Here is a 28,000-nt window from a genome sequence, read left to right as displayed (position 1 = left end):
CCCATCAGTGTGGGCTTTTTGTACCTGCAGGCCTAGCGGGCTGTTGCTTTGGTGATAGGATTTAGAGGGTGGGTGACAAGAGTTTGAGCTGTGGTACAAACAGCAGTGGTAGTAAAGAGCCTGAGCTTCCTGCCTGTCTCCCCAGTTGGCCCTTTTTGTCCTACACAGAACCAGGGACCACAGGGGACAGAGACTAAGGACGCCGACCTCCAGAGCCCAGATGCCCTCGGTGTTTCTTCCACGTGGCACTGTTCTGTGGGAACAGTACCCAGCCTAGCACATACTGCACACAGGTAACTATTTGTCACGAGCAGTGATACAGATACTAAAATAGCATCTTAACAAAGGCTGACCTCTCATCTCAGATCCTTTTTGCAGAAGGAGGAATACGTAACTAAGAATATATTATCTTTGTATAATTTAAAAAGGAAACTAGAATAAGAGGGAATTAGCCTCTACCAAACAAACCAAGCTTGTCTACATCATGGAGTAAGCCACTGAGAATATCATCTATATAGACTGACTTTAAAAAAGGAGCCCGATGGGGCACAGGCAACTGAATGACAGATCCCCGGAGCATGCGTGTTTATCACTTAGAAACAAACAGAATGTCCAAGAGGCAACTGAGATCTTTTCATTTTGAAAATGCTTTAATAAGTGTTGACAACACTGTTTTGCAAAATGTAAAGGTACTATACAAATTCTTAATACAAAAAGAATAAATTAAAAGCAGATTTCTTTTTAATTCTGCAACTTTGTCTACAACATACATCTTTGTCATTGATTACAGTTGAACAGAATCCAGTAAAATCATTTTACATGCTCTACAAATCAGTTTCAGGAGCAACCTAATCCTTTCTTCCCCATTATTAAACTAGAGTCCATTTTACACGACTTGTAATAAACTATTGACATTAATGTATATGTAAAACTTTACACCTAGTTAATTAAGCAGTAACTGGTCATCTGATAGCACCTGGATGGGGTTTGCTATATGTAGAACTAAACTAATACCGAATGAAAACAACTTGGAATTTGAACGGTTTCAACACTCACCTGCATATGATCAAATTTAAAAAACCCACCTGTCTCACAACAAAGTCTGACGTAGGTGTTTTCACCAGACTTCTGGCTAAACCTGCAGTTTCTTATACGTATCCAAAGAATCCAATAGGGGCTTTATATCAGACCAGGGGGTTCATATTTCATCTTAATTTGCTTTAAAGAAATAGGGACATATAAAGAGCTTGCCAGTGCTTGTGTACAGTAACTACATCATTTCCCACCACACTGACCATTAACCATGTCAGCCTCAAAGGACCAGCACGTTTATGTACATCCTGTAGGAACTGAACGCAGCTCAACAGTAAAACCTGTTTTACTCAGTCTCCGTCTTTACTACCAGACCGTCATACTGTTTGCCTGAACTGTAATTCTGCCCCTCTATCCTGCCTCCATTCCTTTCTGCTCCCCGAATCCCACACCCAGGTGTTTAGAAAGAATTTTCGTCTCTCAGTCTTTGTAACCCAACTGGGCTAAAAATTTGACCCGACTGACTTCAGACTTGATTTCAAACTACTATCCCGGTTGTATCATCCGCAGTATGTAACCTTATCACCTCGTCTATTCCCTTTTGACTTTTCCTCTGGGACAGAGTTCAGTTTGATTTTTCATGCATCTTCTTCTGGGAGAAAGAATCTGGCCTAATACAGAATGTTTCCGAATGGGGAAAGAAAAACCTGCTGTTTGTAGCTCTGACCATCAAAATAAGAGCAACACCCCTCCCCGTGTCAATCCCCAGAATCGTTTAATATCATCATAACCAATTTTATTTACCCTGCAGGGTTTACCCCTAAAGCGTTCTGTGAATATTAATCCCTTTCGCAAGCTGGTATCACCAACCCAGCCGTGCACAGAGCCAGGGAACCCCGGCCCTGAACCGTCCAGCCTGGCCCCAGCCTGCTGTGAGCCCCCAGAGGAACCCCACAGTGCCCTTCAAGCTGCAGCAGGGGGAGCACCGTGGGTATTTACTGATATTTCATTTTAACCAATGGTAAGTGTCCATTCTTACCCTCCTGGTCTGGTAGAGTCTATTGTTTATTCTTGGATTACATATACATAAAAAACAAAGCTTTTTCTTGTTACGCTAAAGCTAACTTCAACTCTGCTTGCCCACAAATCTACCCCACCCCAGCTCCTGTCTCTGGCTGGCCACTGCCTTTCCAGTAGGAAGTCATTACAAGTGAGAAAAGAAATCCCCACCCCCCCGCCCCGCCACTTGCGCCAGTAAGCACAGCATCCCACCTCTGTGGAGACCGTGTTTGTGCCATTTGAAATAACCCAACTACGAGTGTGCACTTGTTAGTATTATAAAAGTATTTTTGAGGCCTTTGAAGATTGATGGCTTTCCAGTTGTGTGTTAAGCATAGCTCAGAACACATGTAAACGTGCAGCTCCCACACACCTTTCTTCTCTCTTCCTTTTTTGGTACCTGCAGACCATCGTGACACATCAAGGTAGCTGATGATGTCGTAGGCATATGGGCCCTCTGGGAGCTGATATATGTTTTCAACCCTGCTCTGCCTGCCAGCTAGTAGACATGTGAGTACAGTCTTCCTACCTAAGGGCATAGTTGGGTTCTTGGAAGAAGTGACACGTTGTTAACCGGGTGCCATCGGATCTGAACTCTTGTCACACAAGTGCTAATGAACAGAAAATGGGCTACGACAGGTAAACACTTGAATGGATCGCAATGTGCTTTTTCCCTTGGCTTCCCATAAAAGATCAAATGAAACACCTTGTGAGAAAAAAACAGGATACACTTTTACTGGTTGTTTTAATGAGAGAGAACCACTTTTGGCAACCATCACCTTACGTTTCCTACAAATCCCCAAAGGAAAGCAGCTTTGTGTCTTGGGCTGAACCCCCCATGCAGGCTAGGGCTAGGCGGACACTCCGCTACTCCCCGTGGGTCTGTTCTCCTTGGGGTCCAGACTCATGGAGATCCAGGTCAGCAATGCCAGCCAGGGGGTCCCCCGACGTGACCATCACGTTGGGGTCGTTTTCAGGCTCTCGATGGAGAGGGAGGTGGAATGTTGAGGGGTGAGGGACACACGTCACAGAGGGCTGACTTTCACGTGTGGGATGCAGTAGCAGTTGAGGATTTACAAGAGATTTCATTGCAGAAAGAACGTCTTCCTCTTGGCCCCTCTTAATTTTTTGTGTGTTTTTAGTTTTTAATTTTTTAAAATCTTTGGCAGCATAACTGACTGTGATCCTTGGATGCATCTCTGACGTGTTCAGCGTCTGTTTCCGTTCTCCCTGCGCCCGTAACAGTCTCTCCTCCCAGGAAGTAGTTCAGCTGTCCGCTGAATATTCCCACGAGGCATCTTCTTCACCAAGTGCTTGGTGGGCCTGCAGGTGGGCCCCAGCTTTCACAGTCTTTCTGGATCACCCTGTACTTAAGTCCCCTTTCCTGGTTTCCACCCAATGCCACTAGTCCACAGGAATCCAGGCCAGCCAGCTTCCCTGATGGTTCCTGGCCAGGGGGCTGTCACGGCAGGGGGGAGCCACCAAGGTGCCATTGAGGATTGGTGCCTGGCTCTCTGGGCAAGGGAGCCAGGGGACACACAGTGGGACCGGAACCTTCCAGAATGTCTCCTCAGTCAGGTTTTTGGAGGGTGAGGGGACGCGGAGACAGGAGAAGAAAAGTGCTGAGGGCCGAAGCTGGTGCAGGGTGACACTGCGTCTGGGTAAGGCAGATGAGAGGCAGTGAGGTGATCCCAGAATGGCGTCGAGGCCGCCAGATTGAGGCCGGCTGGCTCACACGAGGGTCCCGGGCTTGGCTTTTTCTTGCCCGCACCACTGGACATCAGCTAGTTCTGGATAGAGGGGGGAATCCAGGAAACAGCTATCATTGTAGCTCCTGCAGGGAATCCAAGGACGAGAGGAGACAGTTAGGGGGGAATGTCACTTAGCAGTCTGCGTTCAGAAGTACGTGTCCATAGGGGGACGATAAGGATCTCACTAGTTTTCCCTGTGCATGAGGAACCAGGCCTGCGACGGTGCTGAGCGTACAGCAGGCTCGCGCAGACTGGAGAACATTCACACAGAGGGGACCTAACCCTTGCGCATCTGTGGAGGGAAACGGAGCTAACACTTAATGCAGTGGTCCTTGGGCTCGGCTGCATGTGGGAGTCACCCGGGAACCCCCAAAACACTCCTGTCCGGGCCCACCGTGGAGATGCAGGTTTAATTGGTCTGGCGTGTGCTTGAGAGTCAGGAGCATTCAGACCCCCCCACACGTGACTCTCCCATGCAGCCGAGGCCCAGACCCCCTCCGGCTGGAGTCCTCAGGGTTCTTTTTTTTCTCAGAACAGTTGCTTGCTTTGTCCTCCCTGAGATCCCAGGTGTAACCAGCATCCACCAGATTTTTATTCTGTCCTGGAAGCACATGCAAAATGGCAGGTTTCCCTGTAGGGAAACTGAGGTGATATTTTGAATGGAGTCTTACTGCTGTTTATTTGAAATAACATGTATTGTTGTGTGATTATCAAAAGAAGTATTGAAAATATATAGAAAAGCGTATGGAAAAGACTTTGTAAAAAAAGACTTGCAGCTGTGCGTCGTGACGCAGGTAGGGTACAGTCGTCCCTTGGTATCTGCAGGGAATTGGGTCCAGGAGCCCCCCTGGATACCAAAGTCCCAGGATGCTCAAGTCCCTGATATAAACTGGTGCAGAACAGTTGGCCCTTTGTATCTGTGGGTTCCTCACCAGTGGATCGGAGGGCCAGCTGACTGTAGTTGTTGGAAAAAACCTGAGTATAAGTGGACCTGTGCAGCTCCAGTCTGTGTTGTTCAAGGGTCAGCTGTGGTTTTTACTATCAAGAAGCAATCACATGGATATGCTAATGCCCATGATCATTACTAGGCAACATTATTAGGGAAAACGGCCCCTCCCCACTGATCCTAAACTAGCTCTTTCAGGGCTAAAGATCATACTTCATCTCAGTGAATCTAGGAATGGGCTGGAATTTGCCCAGGAGGCGCCCAGACGCTGGTTAATCAGCAGCCATGCGGCCTGAGGAGATGGGGTCCTACCTTCCTCTCCCTGCCCTGCTGGCTGCGTGCAGCCCCTGACGTGGGCATGGCTGACCTCGGGGCCCTGTGCAGGAACAGCTGCAGAGGGGCCTGGATTACCACCTGTGCTCTTCCTTTGTTTTGAGCTTTTACTCCTAGTAACTTCTGAGTGTTCATTCGTGCTGATTCCTAAAGGGATGAAACCTGTAGGCCTTTAACCACAGCCTTCAGTTTTTGGAATAGCATTCCTGTGAGGGACACGGGTCTGTGCCTCTGAGTTAGTAGGTGTGGGTTTGTTCAAGCTGGGTTTTCAGGTTTGACCTCCCCAGAGCACACGCTGTTTTGGGGGTAGAAATACCTATTTGGAAACAGCATCAGGACTTTCCATAAATGTCAGGAGATGATTTCCTCCCCTGCTGCTGAGCTCCTCGTGCCCTGCGCTACCGTTATGGCTGTGGACGGGTGGCAGGAAGAAACTCAAAGGAAAGCAGGTTTCAAGAGCATCTTCAACACAACCTCGTGAACCAGTTTATGACTGAGAATAAGCCATCATCTTTTTCTGTTTGATTCGCTGACTTCTCTAAGAACAAGGGGATGAAGGCATTCTGGATTTCGTGAAGGTTTCTCATCTGGCTTTTCAAAAACCCATCAACGCTGGAAAACCCAAGGCCCCTGTGAGCATACTGTGGCCTTTAAAGAGAGTCCTGTGCCTGGAACCCCTGAAATATATACTGGGGTTAATACGCTTAAAGGTGGCTTCAGAAGCAAAGTAACATCAAGGCCCTAATTCCGGAACTGGCCCTGCCCGTCTATCACTGTCTTCCGGTGGTAAGTAGCTGATTCCATCCCACCCACCCTGCAAACTCCCTCTCCACCCTGATAAAACTGACCCGTGCCATCGTGCCTGAGGGATTGAGAGACTTTTCGTGGCAAAAGGTGGTTGGACCCCACGGTGGACATATGCTGTTCATTGGGGGACAGTCTCTCCCTAACTCTGCGTCGTCCTGGTGGTGCTTTCCACCAGGGTGTCTGCCCTACCCTCACTGAGGGTGGCCAAGTGACCCAAGGGGGCCAGTTAGAGTCCTCTAACCCCAGTCACTGGTCAGAGATGGGCAAATGCCCGAGCAAGGCCAAGCAGCTTTCACACTACAGGGCTGTCCACTTCCTCCCGAGGACGTGACCGCCAGGAGCAGGAAGTAGAGGCAGAGATGGAAAGAGAGCACGCCAAGCTCCGTGCTGCCCGCAGCCACGAGGCAGGTGCGATCCTGCAAAACCCGCTAGTTTATAAAAGAACAGTAGAATCCAAATCATGTTTCTGGAAGCTGGACTCAATTAAGGTTAGCTGCTCAGTTGTGGAGAAGACACTTCAGGTTTTTCATTCACCTAAGCTCCGAAGAGCCTTGCTTTTCTTTTTTCCTTCTGGCAAGAATTATCGCCCCGAAGTTTGCGTCTCTAAGAGCTGGCCTAGGTAAGAGTTCCTGGAGGAGACCAGGTGGAATATTCACAGCTCAGAAGCACAGGAAAAGAAGGGGAGTTCCTCCACGAAGGACTTCACTTTCCTAAATCCAGGCTTTGACAATGTCTGCAAGCCTTCTGAGATGAAGAAGGGATGTCTGGGGATTGATAAAAAGAGGATAGGTGGGCTTTGAATTGTTTCTAGAGCTGCATCTCTGTTCTTGTAAGGACTAGGTTTGTAAGACAAGGACAGTTTCTAATTCCAGAAGGAACTGGGTTGCAACTTGAATGAATGAAGCCAACAAGATCTTTAAACTTGAACTTGTTTTTTTAACAGTGGTGGCAGCCATGGGATCCGAAGGAGACTTCTGATTTCAAGCTCCCTCCTTTTGGTTGATGTGTCCGACTTTATTCAGGACTTAGTTAAGGACAGATTGTCCCTCTGGTGAGTACCCTTTGGTTTCTGAATTATAATGCACTTGGTTCACATTCAGACGTGTAGTTTTCCTGAGAGCAAAACTAAAACAAACATTGGAGGGCGTGGATCAGACACCTAACGAGAGACAACTGTCTCCAAAGCACAAGCCTCCCGGGTAAGGATAAGGTGGTCACAGCCAAGCAAGGTTCACAATAGGTCACTGGCCACCTGCAGGAAAATTCCATGTAATGAGACCCCTGGTCATGGGCAAAGGCCGTCCACCAGGACAAAGAAGCATCCTGTGAAAGGCAAACTGTCAAACACACCCCAAGTCCCAGCCCTAAGCTCACGCCTTAGGCTATCGAGGATTTTTCTTCGTTCTAGGAAAAACTCCGAAAATGGGATCCCAGTCATCTAGGTGCTTTAAGGGTGCCCCCCCACCTCGGACTTAGGAACCACCCACAGCAGTTTTGTGTTAAAAAATTTTTTTGGTCTGTCTGCATGCACATGGACCAATCTTACTGAAGACAAACTAAAATGGCAGTGGTCACCATGAGGAATGTTCCAATTAGCCAAGATTGTTCACTTCAGAAGTGCACCTGAAAGCAAGGGCTCCCAAGTCAAACAAGTGCAATGGGATACCTATTTTAATTGGCGTGAGGAAGCCTCCAAAAGGCTTCAAAAATTCCCAAATAGCTTCACTGAAAGATTCATTGCAAAAGGATAATAAAACAAAGATACTCGAGAGAGACCCAAAATAAAAGACTGTAAGACTGACGTTAACTCCCACTCTCCACCTTGCCTTATTATACTCGTCCTCCGTCTGCACTGTCTCCCCACTTTGAAGAGACTGCATGACTGTAAACAAAAGCCATCAAGTTGGTGGCCTTACGGACACACCCATTTCTACCCTCAAAGAAGGACCCCCATTTGGGCTCTCCCAGGGTTGATGGTACTCCATGGATTCTCCTGTAACTGCTACCAGTTATTCCCTTCAACAGCCAAGGGGAAACTAAAATTTATGGAAAACCTTGCCAAATTCTGGTAGATTAGTGGAGCTATACTCTCTAAACCCCAGTTGTTCCAGAGCCTGCAGATGGGATCCTGGTAAACCTGGCAGAAGCTGGAAGGGGTGAGAATTCTGACCACAGTCAGCTCTCCTGAATCTCTGTTTGCAGTGCCCAGTTGAGAGAGAAAGGTAAATGTTCATGTCCCTTCCTTTCCAAATCCAGACCCATTGGTTGATCTTTTCTCTCCCAGGGACAGCTGTCGCCTTCGTTTGTCTCGTTTTGTGTCCTAAGAACTTGGCTTGGCGACCGTCAGGTTGGGCAGATATAACAAAAAGGTAAGTTGCACCTTACATTTGTGGCTGAGGTCCTATCGATTAGTGCCAGCCCTCAGGGGAACTAAGCCTTTCCTTCTTTTGGTTATCTTTGGGAGTGGCTCTGGAGCTTGGGAGAGTGGTGTCCTTTGCACCCTCATTGGGAATGCCTCTTGCATCCATGGGGTCTTTCAGTATGGCCAGGAGTATTTTACTGTTTGTCCCCCTGACAAGATATTTAAAAGGATTGTTTAAGTAGCTTTGTGGTCAGAAGTTGGCCAAACTGGAAGCTGATATACAGAGCCCGTTAGGAACTTTTTAAAGGCTTTGTCCCCTAAGTCAAAATGAAGCTATGTACCCAGAGGGAAAGAAAAACATTCCAAAGACAAAGCTCTAAATCTAGAGCATAGGAATCTCTTGAATTCCATCTTAGTTGAAGATTTTCTCCCTGATCTAAAGCAGCAAATAGAAGATAATGTAGTTGGATGGGCTATGATGTCATTCACGTTGCAACCCAATTCCCTGACTGTCCTTGTCTTACAGACCTAGTCTTTACGAGCACAGAGATGCAGCTCTAGAGGCAGTTCAAAGCCCACCTATCCTTTCTGTCAATCCCCAGACATTCCTTCTTCATCTCAAAAGGCTTGTAGACATTGTAAAATACCTGGATTTAAGAAAGAAAAGTCCTTCCTGGACGAAGTTCCATTTTTTTCCTGTGCCTTTGAGTTGTGAATGTTCTACCTGGTCTCCTCCAAGAATTCTTACCTAGGCCAGCTCTTAGAAACACAAACTTCAGGCAGGTAATTCTCACCAGAAGGAAAAAAAGATGGGGAAGGCTATTTGGAGCTTAGGTGAATGAAAAATCTTAAGTGTCTTCTCCACAAATAGTAATGAAAAGTGTTAGCCATCTGAGCAGGTAACCCTACCTTACTCCAACTTCCAGAAACAGGATTTGGATAAAAGTGTTCTTCTATAAACTAGTAAGTTTTGCATTATTGTACCTGTCTCATGGCTAAAATTTTAAAACAAAAGCTTTACAATCTCTGCATCTGTCTGGATGTTTATCTATGTACACTGTATATTTGTAATGTTTTTCTACCTCTGAGTGGTATTACCAAAATTAATTTGTAAAAGAGCATATTTAATTGGCTTAAAGAAAAATAAGCGATTATCAAATTAAGTATTCTAAAACTCTGAAATACAGAAACTTAACCCAAATGTTTTTCAAGTTTGCAGGATCTAGGAAAAATCTTTAGTAAATAAAAGCTAACTTAAGTTTGTTGGTTTAATTAAAGTAGGTATGTTAAATATAATGCATATGTACAACTTTTATTCTACCTGGGTTTATTAGTCAAATAAGTTCACGTTAATCTCTGTTACAAAATTTGTCACCAAGGAAGAGAACTTAAGATGTTGGCTAACTGTTTAATGCCTCGAGAAATTTTCATGACTAATCAGAATTGTTAAGAACAAATTTCTCACTGGGTAGAAGCTTTTTCCTGTTGATAAGCAACTGCCTCTTTTGTAGCAAAGAAATTACTTCAAAACGTCATCCCTATATGGGGCACCCCCATCATTTCTGCATAGTGACTGAGGAGCTCATTTTACTGGCCAGGTAATCCGAGAGCTCTGGAGGGTCCTTCTTATGCTATACAGGCTGCATTCAGGACCAGGAGAAAAGACTAATGACATCATTAAAACCCAATTAGGAAAATTTCCTGAGACTTTGACCAAGGTGCTGTCACTGGTCCTTTTGCATCTAAGGTCCTTGCCTTTTGAAAAACCTAAGCTCACTCCCAATGAAACAGTATCTGGCAGACCCGTGCATCTGCTTCAGTCTCCATACTGTGACCCTCAAATTGCCCGACAGGACCTATTAAAAAATTGCTAGTCATCTATTCTCTATTCCTCCTACAGGTTAAAAAGCTTATGCTGAATAAGATTACAGCCTGACACTGACACCCCTCATGACCTACTTCCTGGAGAATACATCCGCTGGAAAAGACCCCAACTAAAGGACTCCTGCTTCCCTCCTTGGAAAGGATCTTTTCTGGTACTGCTCGCCAGTTCCTGCACAGCTAAACTTGAAGGCATCCGGCCCACCTGAAAGGAGTAACAGGACCAGAATGAACCAGCAAAGCCACTGGTGATCTCACACTTAAGATCTTCCGGCACCAGACGCAGACGACATCGGACATAGACAGCTATCCCGAGACAACGGGGCCAGGCCTGTATAACTTGATTTCCGCCACTGTTCTCTTTACTGTGGAAATCACGATGGGGGAAGTTAACCAGACTCCTCCACTGATCTGTTTTCTCTCCGGGCTGCCCGTGTCTCCCAGGCAACTGCCAAGGGAGGTAACCTTTCAGACTCTGTATTTGTCATTTAAAACCCGACCTGTCTGTGAGGCTGGAGCCTCCCTGGTCCCTCCTGTAACCCGGTTCTTCTAGCATCCTTGGTGCCACCTTAAGCAACAGCCGAAGTCCCTTCGATGTCAGCTACAGCGTTAAACTTCTGCAGCCCGGTTTCCCAGTGCCTTATTTTTACCTTCCTCCGATCATAACTCTCCTTGCCCGATCTGACACAAATATCTTGTAAACCGTAGTACATGTGTGCTCCCATGTTCTTATGGTTATCTAAATCAGATTTCAAAGGATTTGTCTCTTACCTTACGAGAGATGTTAAACTACTTAGGTTTATTGTTCAGTTACATGGGAAGCATTGCCAACGAAGTGATGATAAATCTTCTGGGGTATTTGTATTTTAATAACACTTAATTATTAATATAATTAAGTGTTCTAGAAATTGTGTGAAATTCCTAGAAATCTGATATGTCTTGGTATAATGTTATCAGTCATAATTCTGATTATCTTAAAATATTGTCTGTCAATCACAGAAATAACCAAATTTCCTTGTCAATTCCATTATAGTGAACTCTCATCAGATCTTTAGCAATGGGCATTTTTAAGTTCTTTTGTCATTTACAGACAGTTATTGTTTTACTCTGATGCTTTTGCAAAACTGAGATTCATGGCAAGGAACCTACCAAGAACTCTTGACCACCACATGGCTGCCAAATCACAAGGGGCCAAACCTTGGGTGCATATTTCACAACTGATGAAGGCTCCACCTGACTTCTGGTCCCTTGTGAAACAGCTGGAGATCGCAAATCAATCAAACCGACTAGCAAGAGAAGTAGCCACCATCGAGATAGACAGACTGCTTCCTCCCAAGATGTCAGATCAAGAACATGTCTGTCTTTCCATTCTTCCTTCCCTCTCTGACCATCCCTTTCCTAATTCTCACACTGTGAAGGTTTTTATGATTCTTGCTGTCCATCTTTTTTGCTTTGCTCTGGCTTGGAAAGATAATGCCATTGTTCGCATATCTAAGGCCGTTGCAAAGGGGGGTAAATCTAACCTCAGAGACTTTGAATTATAACGATGCCGGTGATGACACTGTTCCGTCCATCACAAACTGCTCCCTAATTTCCAGTGCCTCCGTTTCTCTGGACCAAACAGCCAGCCCACCTTTCTGTTGTGTCCCACTCCCTAACCCTGGGGATCTACTTCCTTGTCTCTGGTTAACACCCCGGGGAACCCTGCATCCAGGCTCTGTACAGAGAAAGGGACACAAGGCAAGGGAAAGAGAATAAAACCACCTGTGCTGTCTACAGACCCTTCAGGTGTACTGGCCTCCACGGCTGTCACCTTTTGGGGCCCGAGCCACAGATGGAAACAGGAATTACCGGGAAGCATTCAGTGGTTCAAAATCTGCCTCCTTTGGTGCAGCCCTACTCTGCTGGCCAGGAGCTGATGCAAATGAGGCCACGACCAGGAATCTCTCCTTACCTCTTGAAGATTCCAGAATCTGCTGGTAAAGCAACAGCTGCCCAATGAAACTCCCTAGACTCTCTGGCCAGAGTTGTTCTTGATAATAAGAGAAGCCTCTGGTTGATTATCCTTTAGCTGACCAAGGAGATGTCTGTGCTGTGACCAACACCACTTGCTGCATCTGGATCAGCACTTCTGGGGAAGGTGAGACTCAGCCACATAAGATTACTGAACAAACCAGCCAACGGGATCTTTCTTTGGGCATTATTCTGCTTATAATAGTCACAGCAGTCGCCGTAGTGTGCTGTATTCTCGCAAAAGCTTTAAATGCAACTTTGCAGCCACTAGCTACCAAGCAAATGATCTCCCTCAGAACAGAACATCAGAAAAGGAACAAAGAGAATGGCCGACTGAAAGACCATGAACCCAATGCCGTGACCTGTGAAGACCACACAGAGATTCAGCAAAAGAAAAAACGGTAAGAACTCCAAAGCCATAGCTGGGAGTAGCGCTAATGCCTTAAATTTTGATCACTTCTCTTAATTAGGCTCAGAGTCTGATGAAAAGGGGGTAATTGTTAAAAACAAGACAGCAGACCCACAATGAAGTCACTTAGGCTATAGGTTCCGTATCACCAAACCGAGACTTAACTTTATAGTTTCAGCTCCCCCAGAAAGGAATCTTTAACCAGTCAAATCGGGACTCGCGGGATCAGCACGTCTGCCCGACAGACCCCTGCCGTCCCCTAACGGAGAACGACTGGGCTACAACCAACCCGCTTTTTCACCTGGTGTAACTTCCTCGTTCCCGCTCCTTCCTGCCTGCATGTCTTTTGTTTTATACGGCTCCTTTCTATCTGCCGGACTGGATGCTGCCTGATTCATGAATCACTGAAATAAAGCCAGTAAGCTCTTTCAAATATACTCAGTTGAATTTTTTTAACACCGTCTTCCTCTCAAAGGCTCAGCCCCTGTTTTCTGAATCTCCCATCTGCCAGCTGAGGGCACTTGCAGTAAAAATTGTTTCACGTCTCCCCGCTTTGGTTCAGGATCTCGTCCTACCCTACTTTTCAGGCTGAAGTCTCGCTCTTTCTCTACAGCAAAATGACACTCTGCTGTTCCCCAGACACCCCTGCTTGTTTCTGCATCTGTGCTGCTTTTGCCCTTGAACTGGTCTCCACCCTTCGAGCCCCCTCCTCGCACCCCGGGCCTTGGAAGGGCTCCCTCTCCCCTTGGAAACCTTTTAGCATTTTGTTTAAAGTCTCAGGGCATTTAATACCTAAGTGCTGCAAGAATCATTTTTTGATGGAATAAACTTACCACTTTTTTTTTTTAGCCACTTCTGAATGGTCTCCTTTTTAGTTAACCCTTGAACTGCTCTTAATTTCAATACCTTGTCTCCCCCTGAGGACAGGAACCAGACCAGGTGTTCATGTTTTTATGCCCACTGTAGCAGGGCTTTGCAAATTCCAGCGTGCATTTGATTCACCCAGGGATCCTGTTAAATGCAGATTCGAATTCAGTATGTCCAAGAGTCTACCTCCTAACAAGCTCCTGGGTGAGGATGCTCGTCGGTGGATCCCATTTTGGAAAGTAGAGCCCTACGGCGCTTGGTAGAGTGCACAGCCGTCACTCAAGAACACTGGGATGAAAGCGTGGGTGACCAGGTGGTTCTGGATGAGCTCAGTCTGCCCTTGGTGCCTTGAGATATAAACTGCACGATGCTGTTCTTTTCAACAAACATTGAGTACTAAAACCAGTAAAAGCTTCTACAAGTACCTGCATGTACGAAGAGCCTGGGAAAGTCTAAAACATACTTTGTGGTCTTTTCTGGGAAGTAGCAGTGGGGATATCTAACAAACACACACCTGATGTAAAAACATACATATAAACATGGACTTCCACATGTATCTAGAAATAAGACATGAAAATAATGGCTTCCACACCACTCAGATGTTTCCTTCTGGAAATTATGATACATACGGGCAAAGGCAACACAGATGCAGCACACCTGAGATCACAGACTCATGAACAGTGAAGGGGGGAAGGCTGTAAGAATGAAACATGCCCTTACGATACCTCTATTCATCAGTACTTTGGTGAGTTGGAGACTCAGACCCATCCATAATGGGCGAGTTTTCTGTTGCTTCTCTGAACAAAGGAAAGCAGAAGGAAGAGAAGAGAGGTCAGGTTAAAGAGAGGAGCCGCCACAGACACGATTAGGAGCTTATTAATGCATTGGAAAGCCCCGCGGACTACGCACCCAAGCGCTAGTGACACATAACACAGGCCTTGCGCAACTTTCAGCCCCCTCGCGGGCGTCAAAGGCCTCTTTAGTTTTGTTAGGAAGGCAGCCAGGCTTTGGCACTTTGGACCCATTTCTTATTTTCTTATCACATCACAGAGAACAGTTATTGTTCGTTAATGATAATTCAACTCAATCTGATAAAAGAGTTTAAGGACCAGAACTCATTTTTGTTTCAAATTGGTGTCGAATCCTCACTAGCTGTGTGTGATCAAAAATGGGGATCCCCTGGATCCACTCCAGGGGAAAGGCAAGTGAGGGGTGCTCCTAAGTTCCAAAGCCTGCTGTCAGTCAACTAACAGTCATGTATGTAGATCAGGTGAGACTGGGTGTGACCCAGAAAATTTGGAGGAGCCAGGAAGACAGCCTGAAATCTGAAGGTCCTTATTCAGGGTGAGATGGGTTAGCCAGTGGAGGTACCATATACACAGAACATCTGGCATTCTTTCTATGAATCAGTCTATCTTCTTGAAACTCTTGGGCCCTAAGCCCTGCAGCAGCTGCCTGACCACACGAGCTAGAGCTGGGGTGTGGATGGTACGTAAGGTAGTGTTATAAGGGTGTATAATAAGGACGGGGGTAGCTGCTGCCCAACAGACCAGGCAGTGGGAGTGGACACAGAACACTGGCAGTTGGGACCGCAGGGTCTGTTAATTCAAGAGAGTAAGGGGCAGCGTGGGGTGGGTCGGTGATGGATTGTCAAACCTAAGTGCATCAGAATCCCCTGCAAGGGCTTGCTAACACACAGGCTGCCGGGCGCCACCCCGAGTTTCTGATTCAGTGGGTCACGGACGGGCCCGACAGGTGCATTTCTAACAGGACCCCAGGTGGTGCTTACGCTGCTGGTCTAGGGTACCACATTTTAAGAACCACTGGCTTGGTGGAAAAAGACGAGGCCTTGGTGTGGGCCCACAGAGTGCAGGGCTGAAATTCCAGCACCATCCAGCTGTGTGACACTGGGAAGACACTGATTTTCTCTGAGCCTCATCTATAAAACTAAAAAAAATCTGGGTACTTCCCTTGCAGCACTGCAGTGAGGATTATATGAGCTCAGATATGTTAGAAGAAGCTTCCAGCCTTTGAGTACACAGCAATCACTCAATAAATGTGAGCTCCCTATCTGTCAAATACTAAGGCTGAATAAAGCCTGGTTTAAAATCACTAGAGGTAAATCTGCAGCAACAAAAAGTGTCTGCCAAGAACAGAGCCTGAAAGGTGGAGCCAGTTCAGGTCCTGTAGTTTCCTTCTGGTGTAACTCACAGCTGTCAAATTTTCCCAGACATCCCCATGGATGGATGCCCCAGCAAACGAGAAACTGAATAAAGCTGGATAAAGGGACCTCTTACTCCTTTAGCCAATGTATAATGATAGAATGGAGCATCCACTGAGAGTCCATGTCTTAGGAGCAACGCAGGAGGCAGGGACGGTGAGGGGCGCAGGAAGCAGGTCACGTGTATCTGCCGGACTCTGCTGTACATGAAAACATCTTAAGTGTCCATGAGGTTTACTGTTCTATGTGCTGTTCTCTGCCTACATTTAAAGCTGAAAAAGGAGCTGAGCTTTGGTTTCATCATTTACTGTGGGCCACCTCCTCAGGGTCTCAAGGTACCCGACCCCCTTTGTTGGTTGGTTCTGAACAAGGGCTTGGCCGGGACTGAGACAGAATCTGAGCCTTCTGCTTTTTTTTCCTTAAGAAGCATCCTGACACCAAGACAGTGGACACACTGCCAAGCATGTAAAGCAGCAGGCTGGGGCTCAGGCCGGGGGTGGGTGTGGCTGGCCTGGGGTGATCGCACCCCAAGTCCAGTGCCGTCTGGAAGTCTGGCCAAAGAAGCACACTCGGCTCCCTCCACATTTTCGGGACCATCACCAACCCTGAAGGAGAGTGGAGAGAATTCACCCGAATAAAGGGACAGCGCCGGACAGGAGGGGCTGGAAGGTAACAGGTGCCTGGGGCTTCTCCGGAGAGGAAGAAGTTTCCAGCGCTGTACGTCATTCCCGGTTTCCCAGTACCTCACTCTCCTGCCGATAAACCCTCTGTCACTAGGATCTCATACCTGCTATGCTCTAACCGACGAAGAACACGGAGGATCGCTGCAAACCAGGAAGGGAGGGTCGGAGGTCTGAAAGGGGAACTCACCCGGTCCGCCAGGTTAGGATGTGGTGAGGGCTGCCGGGGGGCGTCGCTCCAACTTCACTGGACGGCGTTGAGCTTCTCTGGCTTTGAGGTAAGGCAGCTGCGTGTAGGTGGTGCAGAAGAGACAGGGGTCAGACACGGGGCAGTGAAGGAGCTTCCTTCCAGAGATGCTGCCTGTGGCCCCGTGGCAGGGTCCCCGTGGGAAAACGTCCACCCCTCTCCTCTCCCCACGTTTGGCCAATGACGTTTTCTCACCCCAGTCGTGCAGCTCCATTCTGAGTCAAGCTCGCTTGGGGTCCTAGGTCCCCACTTTGCCACTGGGAAGTGGCCACAGGGATGGCGACAGTCCCCACTGTCCTCGGAGGGGGACCTGGGCTGGTCTAGCGCAGGGAGGACCTGTTTCTCTGCACAGGGCGTTTCCAGATACGGCCTCAATGTTAAAACTGTTCTTTATTACGAACAGAGAACCTCTAGAAAGGTTCTCTGAGCTTGTGGTCTCTGCCGTTTTAGGCTTATAATTTACCATGTCAGGACCCTTCAAATGGGGCAGGGCTTTTCAAAGCTCATCCAAATCTGACTACATGGAGCTTATTGATGTGGGCAGGATTTTTTTAGTTGGGAAAAAGTAAGAAGTAAATCCTACTTAAATGCATCCCTCTGCTTCCTTGGGAATGCAATCTTTTTCATTAGGATGTTAGTCTAAAATATGTTCCAAAAGATTTACCAAATCTCTTTAGGTAAAGCAAACCTACTAGACAAGTGCTACAGTTTCAACAGAACATAATTACTCCTGACCTGTCCAACCTCAGCTTCTCCTAATAGGGTTACAGGGGACCATGGTCTTTAAATGATATACATAATATATTCATTCATTATTCTCAAAATTCTCCTAGGAAGTTGATGGCATAATTCACTGGGCTGATTTTACAGATGACAGAGGAATCTGGAGAAGGTTCTCGGACCTTGAAGTCCACGGTTCTCTCACGCTTGCGTGAACCATATTTATTCCTGTCTCTGTAACTTGTCTTTCGGCAATGCCATAATAAACGAGTCACTGGGAATCTGGGGAGAGGACGCAGAAGCCCTGTGAGCTGGCGCACCCGGGCAGCCGGCCGGTCCTTCCTTTTCGCCCCGTTCTCCCCAGGCCCCAAGAATCTCCTTCAGTCCCCCGAAGAGGAACACCCCCCCATTTTCTGTCTGTAAGATCACTCTCCCGTCCCTGGATTTTTGCCCACCCTTAACCTTTCCAGTCACAAATCCAATCCTGACTTGGACGTCCTTTCATGTGCTGCTCTCATTTTATTCTGATACTTTAAAAATCATTTCTCATTATGTCTCAAGATCCTCTCCCACTTACTTTCCTACAGTCAGTGTGATGCAGTCTCTCTTGTTTTTCATTGGCTTTTATCAGGCGATTCAAGATCGGGCAGCATCCCATCTACCAACTAGAAAGGCGCTCTGATCAAGTCTCTCATCACCGCACCATCTCCCCTCTTTGTGGGCGCTAAGATATATAAGTGAGTTAGCGTCTGCTGGAGCTGAAAACCCCGCAGGGATGTGGACACTGCTGGACAAACACTGGTGCTTTTTTTTTTTTTTTTTTTAAATCATCGTTATTCTTTCTTGGAGACGGAGTGGGAAGGGGGTTAACTTAAGGGAGAGGACGGTTTCTTCCATTTTTCACTTGATTCGGTACCGCTCGATGCCCCGAGTACAAGGATATGCGGTAACCCTTCCTCTGATGATGAAAACTTTAAGATGTAACAACGGGGCATCAGAAGCACTTTACAAAAATTACTCTGGTCACAACATAACATCACTGAAATGAGATCTCGAGGAGCAGTCTCGAGTTTTCCAGGAAGTCACCAGGGGAAGTCACAGGCAGAGCTCGCCACTTCATTCTGTAGCCGGCCTGCGCCACCTGGGGGAGACACTGGCCAAATCTCAGGGCTTCAGGTGTTCCTCTCCCCTGCAAGGGTACCGCTCAGGTCTCTAACCCACTGCTGTCTCTCACCTACTACTGTCGCCCCCTTCACCAGGGTAAAGGCGCACCTTTGACCTGATAAACCCTGAAAGACACGGACTTCACCACTGCTTAGATCTCCGTCCTTACAAGGACAAGGGGCTGCAGGGACGGTCTGCACCCCTACTCAGGAAGCCGATATGGGAGACAGCGGCGCGCGCAGTCCGCTGGGCTGGGGCGGGGCTTAGGATGCGCTGCCCCGCCCCTTCCCAGGTCTTCCTCACGCGGCAAAACCTAGGCTAGAGTGGGAGGGGTGAGGAAGGAGAAGGAAGGTCTCACACACCTGACAGACAGCTAGGTTTCTAGAATGAACCATCTCTCCTGCCTGCCTGCTCTAAGAAAACCTTCCGTTCCCCACCAGTTCACCTCCAGACCGACCAGGTGCGCGCCGGGCCGTCCGCCCCGCCCCTCACCTGACGTGGCCTTGCACATCTGGGGCATCCTGGTGACCCTGCTGTGCGCCACGAAGGTGCTCTGCGAGGAGGCGCTGTACTGGGAGCCGCCGTCCGAGGAGGCGGAGCTGGCGTGCGACAGGCGGCTGTGCTCCTTGTGCGAGGCGCTCGAGCGCTGGTACCACTGGCGCAGCTCGTCCGAGACGGCGGCGCGGCCCGCGCCCTTGTCGTGGGCGCCGCCGTCGCGGCCCAGCGACGGAGTCCGCAGGATCTGCGAGCGCGACGGCGTCAGGCGGCCCGCGTCGCCCTCGTCGCCGCCGCGCCAGCTCTCCCGGAACAGGCCGCCGGCCGTGTACGAGTTGGAGGTCTTGAACTGCGCCTTGACGCTGTAGTGGCCCTCCTGGTCGCTCTCCAGGCTGCGCACCACCACGGGCGTGGCGCCGCCCTCCACGTACAGCGGGTACTCCTTGATGCGGTACTGAGAGCTGGGCTGGCTCTGGCTGTGCAGGTAGACGCCGTGGCCGTGGCCGTGGCCGCCGCCGCCGCGCGCCGCCAGGTTGGGCATGCTGCCCGAGTTCGCCGCGCCCAGCGCGCCCGCCGCCCGCTGCCGCTGCCTCTGCCGCGCGCGCGCCTTGGACGGCGAGTCCTCGGCCAGCGTGGAGTAGTTGGCGTTCATCTGCGCCGGGTAGTAGTGCTCCGAGCTCGAGTGGCTGGTGCACGACGAGCAGTCGTCCATGGGGTCCGAGCCGTTGCTGCTGCGAGTCCGTGGCGTGTAGAAGTCGGGGCTCCCCGTGTCGTTCTCCGAGCCCAGGAGCTTGCCCTGGGACTCCAAGCTGGAGCTCCGGTGCCGAAAGTGCAGGGCGAGGCTGTGCAGCCGCGTGGGGCTGAGGTCCACCGACCTGCGGGGAGACCACGGCGCGCTGGGTCTGGGGGCGCCCGGGGGAGGGGCTGGCGGCTCTGCGATGCTCCGATCGTCAGACTCGGAAAGAGCGCGAGGCCGCAGGGCCCAGAGCCTCGCGCAAACGCGCATCTAGGAGAGCGAGTCTAAGGGCGGGGACCCTGGGGATCCAGGTGCTTCCCATCCCTCCCAGGTGAAGACCGGCCGGGAGGGGGCGCTGATCCCCCGGAGGAGAGCCGGGCCTCCGCCGTGATTTTGGATTCCGAATAGGCGATGGGGACAAAGTGCCCACGTAAGGGCCTCTGAAACAGGTGCGCCAAGAGCCAGGTCTTTGTTTGGAAAGGTGGAAAGAGGTTCTATAAACACAGCGGACCAAGATCATCCCCGTTCTGGTATCATGTGAAGCCGGAGGAAATGCCCATTTTTGTAGGCCAAGAAACAGCCCAGCAGAAGCAATCATACGGTGTCACCCAGTACTATTATGAGTACTGGGCAGATTTCCATTCCCCCATGAACACGTGTCTAAAACGGAAGGTTGGTGGCACGTGGAGCCCTTAAAAGTGACGGAGGCAAATACTTACCACTCCACTTCTTTGTTTACAATCCATTCTGCTCATTGGAGCCACACCATAAATATCCATCAACATGGCAGGGGGCAGCAGAGTACAAGGACTCCACAGAAATTCACCACGGCTGGGTTGACCAAGTACAGGAAGAGGCGATTCCCCGGGCTGACTGTCACTCAGGGTAGACTGCGAAGTCCCCACTGTGTGGCCCTCCTTGACTCGGGCCTCAGTTTCCTCTCTGGTCCCACCCCGCTCCATCACTTTGTTCTGGCCACACTGGCCTCCTGGAACATGCTGAGTGCAGGCCTGTGTCTGGGGCCTTGACCCTGCTGTTCCCTGAATATCCTTAGAGCTTGCTACCCACCTCCATCCACGTCTCTGCTCAAATGTCACCCTATTAGATAAGCCTTCTCCGACGCTCTCCTTTAAATGGTCTCTCCCTTCACTCACTTGCCCTGTTCATTTGTCTTCTCAGTACTTATCACCACTGACTTATTTCTTTACTGTGACTCTCTTCCTACTAAAACGTCAGTCTGATGAGGGCACAGCGTGGTCTGTTTTGTCCACGGCTCTATGCCCAAGAATAGGACCTGGTACATATAGGCACTTGATAAATATCTGTTGCATGAATGAGTGAATGAATGGACAAGAGACTCTTGCCTGGAGAGCTCAATCGTACCCTACATAAATAGTTCACCACTTACAGAAGATCACACCATCTGTCCTTTGAGCTGCGGTCCCTATGGACTTAGTTTTAGAGAAAATGCAGTGATGGCTTTGGTTTTGCCTCTTTTTAGAAGAGGAAGGTGTAATTCACCGAAGCCTCACGTTTGCCTGTTCCTTCTGCTCTTGAATGAATTTACACCTTGGGGCATTAAAGGAAGTCCAGGATACATGAGGACTATCCAGTAGAAAGATACATGAGGGCTGTCCAGTAAAGATCACCCCACCAGGGCAAGGTTGTTCTGGTCCCGGGGCTCTTCCCTGCTAACCTGGGTAGCCGTTCCAGCCTCCACTTTTGTGGCTTAGGGAAGCTCCTTCCATGCCCACTGTCTCCAGGGGATTATCTGACCAACTCCCAGTACCCACTGGGCGTGGACAGTGGGATATAACGTTGTCTCTTGGCTCCCACGGGCTTCCGGCTGCCAGCTCAGTTCCTGATTCTGCTTCACTTAAAGAAGAACCTACCTCGCTGGTTCAGCCCTGACTCCAGTTCACGGCTTATCTGGGCCAGCGTGGGTCCAACAATGCCAAATTCTACAAAGGCAGGTCTGGTCTAGGGAGGGAGACGGGTGGACTCACCTCGTGGAATGCACGTAGTGGGGACTCCGGACTCGGAGGTCGGGTGTGGACGGCATGCTGCACTGCGGGTTCCAGGGCGGGAGGCTGCGGATGGGGCTGGTCTGCAGGGAGCTGCCTCCCCCTCCCGCTTCAGCGCAGCTCCCCGTGCTGGGGAAGCGCTTGTGGCTACTGCAAAGCAGAGGAGGCCACGCTGGTCACTGCCAGACAGAGCTGCACCTTCTCGCGGGTCGCTGACAATGTAGGGCCTTGGGCCTTCAATCTCGGTGTCGGGAAGCTTGCCCGGGACTCCCCCAGAAGTGGGTGAGTCCTTTTCCCTGAGGCCCAGAGCAATGTGAGATGAAGACCCTCACCAGCCTTCTCCAGGACAGGCAGTGTGACTGTTCTGTGAAGCCCCTGCCCTGAACCACAGCTTCTGTTTTCTAAGAGACAGATATGTACCTGTCTGGGTACCCACTGGGAGCTTTATAGGACATAATGAAAGGAAAGGAGAAGAACAGAGCAGCAGCCCCCAAACGCCTTCCCAAACCCCTCTCCCACATCAGCTGAGTAAATGAGCTGCTGCTACACAGCTAAGATCACAGCTGTTCGGCTCCAGAATTCTCTTGGCTGATAGTTCAGGGTTCTGAGCCACTCTGGGATTCTTAACGAGTGGGCTCTCTCACTTGCCATTTCGGAGTGCTGCTGCCTAAGATTTCCTAATTCATTAATTCCCATGGAATCGAACGACATTCAAGCCGGCGGTCAACGCGTGGATTGGGAGGCCAGACCCCCGTTTCCCTGGGAAGGACGAGTCTGCACCTCGAGCAGGTCAGCAGCAGAGGGCGCTGTGGCGCAGCCCTGCCGAAAGGCAGCGCCAGGGAGGCGCACCCAGGGCGGTTGGGGATCGGTGACTTGCGGATGCTACTCAGGACAGCCCTGGGAGTCTGTCCAAGCGTGGACAGTGACCTCGTGTGGCCTTCCCGGCCCAGCTCACCTGGAGTGACTGTGGGAGGAACGCTTCTTGACCTTCTCGTAAGGCTCATCTAATGAGGACTCGCTCCACATTTTGGGCTTTATGGGCGACTTGTCATAGTCGTTGCGGTGATAGTGCATCTGCCTGAGTCCCTCCAGGGACTGGGGAGGGGGCGGCCGGTTGTGCGACGGTGGCCGAGGAGGGAGCCCTTTATGAGGGGACTGTAAGGGGGACAGTGTGCTGGTGACCTGAGAGTCTTCTGTACAAAGAGGAAAGAGAGGAAGTGAGCAAGGGTCATCCTTCCCGCCCACCCCCCAGACGCCGCTGCCCGACCCCAGCTCCGCCCAGACATCAGCCGTCAGCGGGCATGTGCTACAATTTCACTCTTTTACCCTCAGGTCAGTAAGGAAAGAGCCCCTGGCAGGAGCAAGCCTGCGATGGGAGTTGGGGCCCACGTGAAGCAACAACGCCCCTTGGGAGGTCCGGGGTCTGACACATGGGGAGGAAACTGATCGCAGGCGACGCATCAACATCAGATAATGACAATCTATACCTCCCCCCGTTACAGAGGAGTCTCCCTCAAACGTTCCCGTTTCCTCCCCTGCAGAGACTGGAGTCCACAGAGGCCACAGGCTGGATCTCCGATATGCAAATCACGCCCCCTGCTCCCCTGCAGGCCTGTCCTTTCCTCCCACCAGTGTAATGGATTAAAATATGACAATCTGATGGCAAATAGCAGGGCCGAGACAACTGGGTAGATACCCTGCCAGCCGTTCCCCAGATCAACGTGATTATTATCCTTGCAGTTATCATGATGGCTGGGAGCCACGCAGATCTTTCATGTTCTCTGTCTGAATCGCCACTTACACTGCCCGCCTGAGGTTCCCCTAAAGGGCAAAAAACGTAACTGCCACTTAATAGATTTCCACGTCATTAATGCCTTGACCTCCCCAGGTTGGGTTTAAATCCATGGGAACCTTCTCAGAGATGCTTCTGGGTTTGGAATCCCTTTTTCCCCGATGTGTGGTGGTGGTGGTGGTGGTGATGGGCTGGGGGGAGGGGACGGGTCACTTCTGTTTTTGTTAAGAATTTCCCAGGAAAAGATTGAGAATCACTAGGTTTTTAGAGGTCAATGGGAAATAAGAAGACGGTTTCCTAGACCTGACCAGGAGTCTAAAGGGACGTCTCCCGTTCACTTTCACTACTTCTCAGGAAGGTGCGGAGGCTTGTCTGCTTCTGGCTACCCCCAGGCTCTGCTAGCAGGTCCCAATCTTTGTGACCCAAACCAATGGCCACCTCTTTCCTCCAGAAATTATAAATACTCCAAAGGAAACTATGCGTGGTGTTTAAACTGTCTGTTCAGGTTAAAATGTGGTTTGGGCAACTAAAAAAGTAGAACACCATTAAATCAATCACCTTAAATCTTACCTCTGGGCCACAGGACATAATAAAATTCCCATAGGCGTGTGTTTCTGTAGCTCCCACCCTCTCAGCCCAACAGATGACCAATGGGAAATCAAAGAATCACAGGGAACCCGGCGCCATGTTGGTCTGGCTCCTGGCTTTCCACTGGGCTGTCCCAGACTACACACAGCTTAATCCCAGTTCCGAGCTCTCAAGCAGGAAACAGACAACCTACCATCTTCTAGAACAAGGGCATCTGATAGGGAACTGTCTTCACTGGCAATATTTCCATCTGAGAAGACAAAACGCAAAAGTCTATGAGGTGAGCACGTCCCTTAGACAAAGCCCTATCTGTGAAAAGAGTGGGTTTCCCACCATCCCATACCCTCTTCTCTCAGAAAAAAACCCATGAAACACAATCAAAATGGTGTTGGGGGGGCTTCCCTGGTGGCGCAGTGGTTGCGAGTCCGCCTGCCGATGCAGGGGACACGGGTTCGTGCTCCGGTCCGGGAAGATCCCACATGCCGCGGAGCGGCTGGGCCCGTGAGCCATGGCCGCTGAGCCTGCGCGTCCGGAGCCTGTGCTCCGCAACGGGAGAGGCCACAACAGTGAGAGGCCCGCGTGCCGCATAAAACAAACAAACAAACAAACAAACAAACAAAAATGCTGTTGGGCATTTCTTTGGACAGTCCCTGTGGGGGGTCATGACTCAGCCCCCCCCCATCCCTGACACTGCAACGTGCCCAGTCTTTGTTTCATTGGCGACAGCAATGCTCAGCCGTTTAATATCCAGTGTAAAGGCCACCTGGCCTGGCCAAGCCACGTCATCGTCCCAGCCCATCTCAGGGCCAAGCGAAACCAGGGTGAGGGGCTTGGCCTGGCTCATGTGGCAGTAAATGGCTTCTGAATAAACTTCCTGAATCATTAGCAGACAAAACAAGCTTCTCAATAAATACAGCTTCTCTCTCCAAAGCCTATTTTCATAGACACTATTCAATTAGCCATGAGAACACACCCGGAGGGAGGCAGAAAGATGATCCTCCCCCTTTAACAGCTGGGGACACTGCGGGACGTCTAGGGAGGCGTGGTTTGTCTGAGGCTGCGCTGCTCTCCCGGCTAAGTCAGCAAAAGGGCCCAGGACGTTAGATTCCAAGCTTAATGTTTTCTCTCCTCAAATAACAAACCGGGCTAAGGCGAGGAAGAAGAACATGAATCACTCCTCTAATTGAAGTGGGCTCGTCGTGTGATGAAACGTTCTTTCAAGGAGGCAGCAAAATGGAGAAGGTACATCCTTGAGCGGTTAAAAACGAACGGCTATGGGCATAGGTGGGACCAAGCTGGTCAGATAGCGATTTACAAAGAGACTCTGCTGGCCGTCCTCACCGAATGGCCGGCAAACCACGCTCTTCTGTGGTCGACCAGCAGGACGTCCGTCCCTCCGGTGCCCTTCCCAGGCTGTCAGCCTTGCTGATGCTTCCACAGTGCTGGGACCCCCCAGGTCCCTTCACGGGGGCAGGAGGAGGTCCCAAGAGGCATTAGACAGAGGAGGGCTGGCGGAATGCAGCTCTGTTAGGGAAAGTGCCAAAGTCTTGGCCAGTGACAAAGGGGCGAGGTGGGGAAGGATAGTTATTCCAAGTTACCTAGAGCAAAAGGATTTTTTTTTATGATCTCTCTCACTTTTAACTAGGAATTCGCTTTATTCACATCGCTTGATGAACTCTGAACAATTAGGAGACACAGCCTCGACTAGCATCTTGGAGTCACCAGTAAATCATCCCTCCCCCAGGATGCCCACATTTTTAGGTTGCAGCAAAATATATCAATACATGTAATGGTGGTAAAATACACATAATGTAAAATTGACCATTTTAGCCATTTGTACTGTACAGTTCGGTGGCATTAAGTACGTTCACGTCGCCGTGCAGCCGTCACCTCCACCCACCTCCAGGGCTTCTGTCATCTTCCCAGACTGAGACTCGGTCCCCAGGAAGCACTACCTCCCCGTTCCCCGCTCCCAGCGCCCCCTGGTAACTAACCTCTCTTCTACTTTCTGTCTTCCTGGAGCAAAAATATTTTAAATGTGTATAAACTGTGAAAGAAGACTTGATATATATTTTAAAGAATTTGGTAAACAATAAGCTGTATTCAGGGAACTAGATTAAATTATCCTGTAATAACCTATAAGCTTATAACCTATAAGCCTCTGAAAAAGAATACACGTATCTATTCTCTTGTGAATCACTCTGCTGTACACCTGAAACTAACACAGCATGATACGACACAACTATACTTCTATTAAAAGAAGAAGAATTTGCTGACTTAAAAAGGGGGGCAGTCCAGTCCTCCCTCGCTTAAGCATTGGGACAGGAGCTCCTGGAGACAGGGGAGGGCTGTGGGGATGCTGGCCTCAGGGTACCTGAGCCACCCACCTTTCCTTCCAGACCTGGGTAGGGTGACCAGGTCTCTGAGGACCTTGGAGCCTGGGCTGGCCCCGGGCTCAGCTCCCGGTGAGGGCTGAGAGGAGCGTTCTCCCAAGAGGCCATCAAGAGGGACAGTGATCATTTGATTTGTATAATCCCTTTTATCTCTGGATCTGAGTGCATGTTACTGCTCTCGTTGCTGTCAGGTCTTTCTAGTTTCATTTTATGGACGGAAAAATTAAGGCACAGGGTAGTTAAGCAGCTTACTAGGTCGCTCAGGGGCCTGGGCTTTCGGTTCGTGCCTTGGACGAAGACCCAGTCCTCTGAGGGTCGGTGGAGGGAGGGCGGCACCCACAGTGGGGAGCGGGCTTGGCACTGACCTTCGATGATCAGCGAGGCCCGCTGGGTGGGTTTCTTCCCAGACTTGACGCGGTTCTCGTTGATGGCGCGTTCAATCTCCTGCAGCTTCTTCAGTGCATTCAGGTACGAGGTCTTCCTCTGCTTCTTCAGTTTTTTGCTGACGTTAGGGTCACTGGCCAGGCGGCGGGCAGCCTCCGTAATCTGGGACTGAATGGCAAACTCCCGCTCCAGGCGTTCCAGCTCGGCCTCCTGTGGGAAGCAGACCACACGTAGGGGGATGCCGAGCGGGGTGACACCCGTCCTCCTGCCCCAACGCCAGGCCAGCGAGCCTCCGTCCCTGGAGGCCAACCCGGCCCCGCCCTGTGGCGGCCCCGCCCCTCCGGTCCTCGGCAGCCAGGGCCCTGGACACGCCCACTTTTGAGACCCTCGGCCCCTGTTCCATCCTGGAGACACGCACCGCGTCCTTGAGAAGCGGGGGGCTTCCTTGTTGCAGGCCTGGGGGTCACTAGGGTTCATTTCCAAGGTCTCCAGCAAGGCTCTCAAAGACCCAGCCTTCCTGGAGATCCAGAGCCCACTGGGCTGGTGTTTCCTTCCCATTTGGGGCAGAGGGGGCGGCGCTATTTTCAGAGTGGCCTCTGGCGCACTTTGCTGTGGGTTTGCTGACGGGGCTCCCACGCGTGCCCTCTGCACACGCGCCCTCTGCCTCTCGCATTTGGAGCCCTTCGCCCGCACTCACTCACGCGTCCTCTGGAAGCTCTTTTCGCAAAAGCTCCGGCTGTCCGCTCACGCCTGCCTCTGCGTAAAACGTCCACTGGGTGACCAGCGGCCGCGCCCCAAGTGTGGACGGCGGTGGTGGAGCCGGGTCCCCTGCTCCTTGGACCACTCCTGGGCGCTCCCTCCCTCCTCTACCCCTCACTTTGGCCGAAAGGGGCCCATGGATGAACGTCCCCTCAAAGGGAGTTTTGGACCCGGCAGAAATGCAGCTGTGGCTGCCAGAAGATGCCTGGTGGACCCAAAGGATGAAAGCAGGGCCAGCGTATTAGCTGTGGCTTCTCTGCGGCTCAGCTGGTGCCTTTTTCAAACACCGACCAGCGAGGCCAGGGGGGCCCAAGCACGCATCTTGCTCTGGGGGGAT

At 50.2% G+C, this 28,000-nt stretch overlaps 1 protein-coding gene and 1 long non-coding RNA gene across 6 annotated transcripts in view; one reads left to right on the top strand and one right to left on the bottom strand.

Annotated features, from left to right (window-relative positions):
• Positions 1-2,804: 2,804 nt before the first annotated feature.
• FRMD4A (FERM domain containing 4A) overlaps positions 2,805-28,000 on the bottom strand; it is a gene marked incomplete at both ends in the record, with an annotated part of 620,566 nt that continues 595,370 nt past the window's right edge. For 3 of the 5 annotated variants that reach the window (XM_079698802.1, XM_079698805.1, XM_079698804.1), the window contains 7 exons: positions 2,805-3,925; positions 16,552-16,648; positions 18,985-19,862; positions 21,730-21,897; positions 22,703-22,940; positions 24,321-24,377; positions 26,886-27,114. In XM_079698802.1, the coding sequence (XP_079554928.1) occupies positions 3,823-3,925; positions 16,552-16,648; positions 18,985-19,862; positions 21,730-21,897; positions 22,703-22,940; positions 24,321-24,377; positions 26,886-27,114 (1,770 nt within the window). Of the gene's footprint in view, positions 3,926-14,187; positions 14,258-16,551; positions 16,649-18,984; positions 19,863-21,729; positions 21,898-22,702; positions 22,941-24,320; positions 24,378-26,885; positions 27,115-28,000 lie in introns of those variants that run through there. The other 2 variants (XM_079698803.1, XM_079698801.1) reach the window with 1 other exon arrangement.
• On the top strand, positions 12,028-13,367 carry LOC307050166. Its single transcript, XR_013810785.1, has 3 exons — positions 12,028-12,150; positions 12,243-12,585; positions 12,766-13,367. It is a non-coding gene; the product is annotated as an uncharacterized lncRNA (long non-coding RNA).

This window comes from Hyperoodon ampullatus (genome assembly GCF_949752795.1).
Source record: "Hyperoodon ampullatus genome assembly, chromosome: 3".
NCBI classification, from domain to species: domain Eukaryota; kingdom Metazoa; phylum Chordata; class Mammalia; order Artiodactyla; family Ziphiidae; genus Hyperoodon; species Hyperoodon ampullatus.
Note: the sequence above shows the minus strand (reverse complement) of the source record. Positions and strands in the feature narration are given on the sequence as shown.